The 7460-nt window shown below is 39.2% G+C and overlaps 1 protein-coding gene across 1 annotated transcript; it reads right to left on the bottom strand.

The window, feature by feature from the left end:
- Positions 1 to 741: 741 nt before the first annotated feature.
- Positions 742 to 7150, bottom strand: NDUFS5 (NADH:ubiquinone oxidoreductase subunit S5). The gene is made up of 3 exons (XM_075195254.1): positions 7045 to 7150; positions 2577 to 2794; positions 742 to 906 (listed from the first exon to the last, which is right to left on the bottom strand). Exons 2-3 carry the CDS (start codon positions 2790 to 2792, stop codon positions 808 to 810), a joined length of 315 nt encoding a protein of 104 aa, XP_075051355.1. The 5' UTR covers positions 2793 to 2794; positions 7045 to 7150; the 3' UTR covers positions 742 to 807.
- Between the last annotated feature and the right edge of the window lie 310 nt (positions 7151 to 7460).

Below are 7460 nucleotides of genomic sequence, written 5' to 3'. Positions count from 1 at the left end.
AAAAGTACCAAGTAAATATTTTCTAAATTTCATATCATGTATTTATTAATGATCACCTTTTCTAGTATGTCTCCTACTGGCATTTCATGCTTAAAGCCAGATTCTGCAGCACTCTTAGTATAAAAAAAACGCTTTTAACTTCAGTCATATAGTCATTTCTACTGATGCACATCTTCCCTGACATCTTTAAATGTCCTGTTGTCTCCTAGGTTTGACTACCTGCTGTTTGAATTCTACATTGTTTTGTCCACCCATCGTCTAAAGGATTTTATAAGAGGAATGTCTACTCTTTCTTTTGTCATTGGTTAGATACCCGCTCTAGCAGAGGTATCCGTTAGGTATGGGTACTCTATCTTCTGTGAACCAGATATATGCAGTCCATACCAATTATTTTGGCATGTAAGAGGCATTCTGCTTTGACATTAAGCATGAGCTTGCAGACAGATGCACAATGTACTGCAGTACAACACTTAGCATCAATATTAAAATGGACCCCTTATATAAATTTTGATGAACCAGTCAGTCATTATCTTCTGGGACAGTTAGCTTGATTAGTATTATTTTGCATGCTCTCAAGCCATGTTAGCTGCCAATAAAATGCTGTGCAATAATGTTATCTAGTGATTAGTAAAAATTAGAACACTTTTTATACACATGTACATTTATGAGTTTACATACCACACCAAAACAATAACAATATACTAAAGATTCGGTCCCAAATAATGAGACATTAAGCAGAAAGACTAGTGGGAAGTATTTTAATATTATAGAGTGGGATCTATAATTAAACATTTTTATTTCATGATATTAAGGGGTATTAACATCTTTACTGAAATCCGGAGGCTGATATTTTCCTTCCTTCTGCAACTTTTCCATCTGTGTCCTAATGACTTTCAAACGTTCCATCTGTAAGAAAGACAAAACTAATATGAATTATTTTACTGGATAATGCCATAATGTATAGAGCAGTGCCCCTTTTACAGGACTTGTACCCCACCCACCCTCTTTCCGAATGCATAATTATTTTTGGCCACCTCCACTGGCCAAGTAGTCTGTCTACATTCATACATATGCAATTTCTATGGCCACCATCCCTGACACAGATGACAAACTTTCAATTTGTGATAAAGCATATATACTAAATACAGGCAAAACCAGCATAGGCCTAGCCATACTCATTAACAGGATAGGCAATAAATGTTATCAAAGTAGTTTACTCCTATTACAAGGTTATTAGCAGACACCTTATCAATTTTATTATCTGAAATAACCACATATTTCTTACAAAGTTATCTGGCTTGTTAACATCTATTAACATGGATGCAGTCAACATGAGAAGGGTTAATAGTGCTATTAATTATTTTGTTTTGATTTCTTAAAAAACAATTCAGATGATACCTTACTTTGTGACTATTAATTTGGTTTCTACACTGTGAAAATTATGTATTGCTTTGCTTCCTCAATGTATACAGGTGTTCACCAAAAAATAAAAAGGAGAGTCAATCAGTGTTACTCAACAGCTGGTATGGCACACTCTTCCCTGTTCCCTATGCCCGCTGCCTTGGTGTCAACCTCAACTTCATCCTCACTCCTCACAGTCAGACCCTTACGCAGTCCTGTTGTCTACTGCTCCACAAAACATTTTCAAAATACATGCCTTCCTCACTCAAGGTCTGATCTACTTGCTCATTATATCCCACCTTGATTACTGCAACTTCCTCCTCACTCGCCATTCTCCTCTACAATCCACGCTGTATCCTGCTGCTAGACTAAATCTTCCTCTCACGCTGCACCTCTCTGTAAATCCCTTCATTGGTTCCCCATTCCTTCCAGAAGTCAGTTCAAGCTGCTTACCCACACTTAGAACGTCCTCACTAACACTTCCCCTTCTTATATCTGACTTCAACTACTCCACTCTGACTTTCACCTCTATTCCCCTCTTACAACCTCCTCTCACTCCCATCTCCAAGACTTCTTCTGCGCTGCTCCCCACCTCTGGAACTCTTTGCCTCAGCATACCAGACTCTCCTCACAACCTACAATCATTCAACTGCTCCCTCAAAACCCACTTCATGCATACTTAACATACCCCCCCCCCCCCTCCTAGACACCGTCCATTTCTTTTCTCTACTTCCTCCGTCCACCATGTCCATTTATGACCCATTTGCTCCCACTATCTCTCATTACCCCCTCTCTCTAGAATGAAAGAGTATGGTCCTCTACACCTTATGTCTCATGTCTGTCCTCCTAATATGCTCTAGTTGAGCCTTATGCTGTATTATAAGTGTGTGTTATACTATTTGATTACCCCCACAATTCATAACTGTATTTGTTCTAGCCATAATTGTTTGTGCACTATTCATACTTGTATTTCTACTTCACATTGCTATTATGTGTAATTACATCAAGGCATTTATTTTTATGCTTAATTGTACTCATACATATGTTATAATACTTATTGTATTCATGTATGTCATATCTGTCTAATGATATCTGGTGCTACGGAATCTGTGGTGCCCTATAAACACTAATGATGTTGATTTTCTTCCCATGCTCTGTTGTGGTTGTCAACTTACCGTTTTGGCTCTGTGCATACACTCAAGAAAGTCTTCATATTCCAGTTTGCACTCCTTCTGTGCCCGAATGGCCCCAATGCCATGGGCACACTCCACCCAATCCTTCTCAAATGAATGGCAACGTGCAGGTTGACTGTGAAGTTGATGAGAACTCTGCAGCAGCATCCATTTGTCTATATTAATCCCGAGTTTGGTTTGAAGATCAATAAATGGCATGACTGGGGAGTGAGAGCATGAGGGAAAGGGATTAGTATTACTGTACTATACATTGTACATATGAATGTCAATAAAATACCAGAAACATATACTCCGAAACAGGAGAGTTCACCGCACCTAAATGATCAGGGTTTGGTTGTGAGATGGAGAGACTTACAAGTGAGTGACAAAGTACATGGAGCCATGAAGGCAAATGAGCTAATAATCAGAGTGGACAAAGTCAGTCATCATAAATGTACTTTAGGAACCATTTTGGCACACTCCTTTATTTTGACGCCCCCAGTTACTTTCAGTATGTATATAAATAATCAATAACCACCAACAGAAACCAAGATAACATATCGTAGAAAAACTATTAATCGCCACAGAAAGCAGACGTACTGGTAACTGAATAGAAAACACAAACCATATTGGAAAGGGGAGCAGTTAAGGAAAAAACGTAAGGTCTACACAGGCACCTACTCCAAAACACTATAACAAAAAATAAATAAAAATATTACATCTATAGCAATATCTATATATACACACATTCATACATTTAATTGGACATAGCTTCTCAAGCTTAATCTAGATTACACAATAAAGCATGCAGTAAGATACACACAAAACATGCAAGTCCTCAATAATAAGCTGTATCAGAAAGAGTATTACCTTCTTCAAAGAAAAAGGGTGAATTGGCTAAGAATAATCTAGCTATCAATAAAATCCAAAACGATTGTATGCAAAAGGCAAGTTTAAGAAATATTAGCAGTTTGGGGTCGGGTGTTCCAGTTATTACACTCCGTAGTAGCAGTTAAAAGTCTCCCAGTTTCAAACAGCCCAAAAATAACAATGCGTAAATAAGGCACTAACCCTGGCACTACCACTAGAGGTCAATTCCGCCAGTGGATGACTCAATGCATTTTCAAAATGAATTACACTTTAACAAACATTAGCAACATTTTTTCCCAGGTAACAGTATCAAGTCCGAGGCCAAATCCTCTTCCCAGGCAAACATCAATAAGCTCAAGTTAGTTAGACAACAGTAAAAATCAAGGTTAAGTGTGGGGAGTGCATCTCATCAGTGCAGACGGTGTAAACAATGGTAGTATTCCCTCAGAGAAATGTATTTGTTAAAACAGTCCCACAAAATGATCCACTGGGAAATCAGTATTATCTAAATATAAAGAGAATTTATATGAACATATTTAAATTCCCTAGAGGAGTTTTAGCTATAACTATAGCACTTTCGCCAACGGGGATTATTTATTCTACTCAGTGTGGCAGCCAGATCATATATAAATGAAACTGCAAACATTAGACAGTTAGAGAGCCCAGAAAGCAATCTCTCAAGGTGTGAAGCCCATAGCACTAAACTATGGGAGTTCTCAATATTAAGCCACCATCTTACACTGGGAGGGTGTTGAAGATATCCCACAAGTACAAGCAGTGGCAACAACTGAACAAGTATCTTTGGTTACCATACAATTTTAATAGCATAGATTCTATTCTATGATGGTGTCAGTTATATATACTGATCAGACACAACATTAAAACCATTTGGCTAATATTGTGTAAGTCGCCCCTTGTGATGCCAAAACTGCTTTGACCCGTGGAGGCATGGACTCCACAAGACCTCTGAAGGTGTCATGTGGTATCTGGCACCACGACATTAGCAGCAGATCCTTTAAATTGTAGAAGTTGTGATGTGGGGCCTCCATGGCTCTGACTTGTTTTTCCAGCACATCCCACAGGTGCTCGGTCGAACTGAGATATGGGGAATTTGGAGGTAGTATTTAAATCTTTGTCATTTTACCTAACAATTTTTGCAGTGTTGCAGGGCACATTATCCTGCTGAAAGAGGCCACTGCCATCAGGGAATAGTTGTCATGAAGGGGTGTGCTTGGTCTGCAACAATGTTTAGGTAAGTGGTACGTGTCAAAGTAACATCCACATGAATGCCAGGGACTAAGGTTTCCTAGCAGAACATTTTCCAGAGCATTACACTGCCTCTGCCGACTTGCGTTCTTCCCATGGTGCATTTCTTCCACAGTAAACAATGCACACCAACCCAGCCATCCACGTAATGGAAAAGAAATCATGATTCATCAGACCTGGCCATGTTCTTCCATTGCTCCATGGTCCAGTTCTGGTGCCGACGTGGCCTTTGTAGGTGCTTTCAACGATGGACAGGGGTCAGCATGGTCAATCATAGCCCCATATGCAGCAAGCTGTGATGCACTGTGTGTTCTGACACGTTTCTATCAGAACCATTAATAACTTTTTCAGCAATTTGTGCTACAGTAACACCCCTGTGGGAGTGAACCAGACAAGCGAGCCTTTGCTCTCCACGTGCATCAATTAGCCTTGGGTGCCCATGACCCTGTTGCCGGTTCACCAGTTGTCCTTCTCTGAACCACTTTTGGCAGGTACCATCCATTGCATACAGGGAACACCCCACGAGACCTGCCATTTTGGAGATGTTCGACCAGAAGTTTAGTGCATTAAAATTAGTACATGGAGAAGAGCAAAGCCATACATTATAGGTGTGCACACTGTATCTGTTGAGTACAAACAAGTGAACATCTTAAAATGACTGGGACTACTTACACCTTGTAGGCTATGTGTTTACATGGACTCAGCAATATTATTTCTTGGAAGACAGTAGGCCCTTAAAGAACATTTATTTTAATAAGGATTTTGACATTTCTATTTAACCTGTAACATATATAGTTTTCATTGGCATTGTACTAGGGTTTATAAAAAGGTAATATTCAAATTAAGAACACTGATTTGTCTGAACAATGCAGCGGCATGTGTAAATATATATACATTTCTGGCTTAATTTATGAATCGTTTAAGCATTTTTTTTCCTTTTGAGGGCTTTTTCAATAATCTAGTTTTGAGACTTTGTGAGTGGACCTCCTTCATACCAAAAGGAAGCAGGCAAAAGTTTATTTACATAGGAATAGATTGTTTTTCCCTGTAGAGTAAGGCTGGGTACACACTACAGTTTTTTCAGCCAACTATTGGGTCAACTGAGCGATAAATGACCATTCGGGTCAATATCACATTAGTGTGTATACGTAAATAGTGAATAATAATTGTTCCAATGTACTGATGCTAGTTTCATTTGATTGCTCAGCAGAACTATAAATCTCATTTGAATGTCGTTCCAATCCTGCAGTGTGTAATGTGCTCATGATCAGGATCTCCATAGTGTTTACAGAGACATGATCTTTTCAGCCAACGGATATGACAGTTGTAGTGCACAGATCTGAGGGTAAATCTTCTCTGTTGGATAGCAGCACTGCATAAAAGCATTTTGTCATTTATTTATAGTTTTTTTTTAGCAGATATCATGTTATACAGCAGGGGTGGGCAAACCTGTCCTCAAGGGCCATATCCAGTTCATGTTTTTAGGATTTCTGTCTGTAGAAACAGGTGGGATAATTACTGACCCAGCCAAATAGATTAACTTAGCTGTACATGATTAAAGAAATCCTAAAAACATGAACTGGATATGGCCCTTGAGGACAGGTTTGCCCACCCCTGTTATACAGAAATAGAATCAAGATCAGATGAATGAACAAGTTCTTGCGGAGCCCCCGGGCACCTGCCCATCGTGCCCAGTCAGAAAGACAGCCCTTATCCAGCCCTCCACTTGCAGTATCCTGTCAAAACTATAAGAGCCAACTTACTAAAACGATTAGATATGCTCATGTTAACCCCCATATGATGGAAAAATGTATAGAGATTGTTAGTGGCTATGGCAGTACAAATATTGGGAGTAATCAAGCATCCACAATTTGCTATGCATAACTCACAGAAACATTTTGATCAGTGACAAAATTAAATACCCACACTTAGGCTTAGCTTACTTACTATCCCTGGGCCTGTTTTAATGTATATATGCTTACTTTTAGTTCCTGATACCATGTAAAGTAGCATAATAATAATAGGGTAGTAAAAAAAAGCTATGTGTCCATAATTTTTAATGCAATAGAAAATCATATTTTAAAGAGTTAGCAACCCGGATTGTCGCTCTGTCATCAGCTGCTCACATTCAGCAGCAGAGAACGCTGGGATAAGTCCCGTGTCAGAGTCACAATGACCCTCACTGCACTAACCGCACTCTGGTGTGGGTCTACAGAGGGGGCTCCGCTCACAGGCGCTGTACACCGTGATATGCATGTCACACTGCACTATGTATTTGAAAGATAAGTGTGACCGCAGTTTAAAGGCTCAAAACAAAACCCATTTGTATCCTCACCTGCAGGATCCCAGACGTCCTCTGCTCGAACTCGTTCACGACACTAGTTGTCGTAAAGCGGCTATCACGTGATGAAGCAAACAGTCGCCATATTTGATGCTGGCGCTTGTACTGTAAACTCACTGTATATTTCGACAGTTTCAGAATTTTAGGTCCAGATTATTGAATTTATGTCACGTTATAATTATAGTAGTCAATTCGAATGCACTTTCCCATGAACAGAAATGATTACAAATTAAATCTTGTGCATTTCCTTTCGTATAGCGCCCCCTGCCCATAGGAAGAACATGGCGCTGTTAAACACCTGGATGATTGAGATAAAAAAAAAATAATGATTAAAATAGGTGAAATAATCGTACTTATCATATGTGGATCTCATCTACAAAGCACACTGTGTACTTCATTAAACTGGCTAA

This window comes from Mixophyes fleayi, chromosome 2, assembly GCF_038048845.1.
Source record: "Mixophyes fleayi isolate aMixFle1 chromosome 2, aMixFle1.hap1, whole genome shotgun sequence".
NCBI lineage: Eukaryota > Metazoa > Chordata > Amphibia > Anura > Limnodynastidae > Mixophyes > Mixophyes fleayi.
The sequence above is the reverse complement of the archived record's forward strand: the minus strand, read 5'-3'. Positions and strand labels throughout refer to the sequence as shown.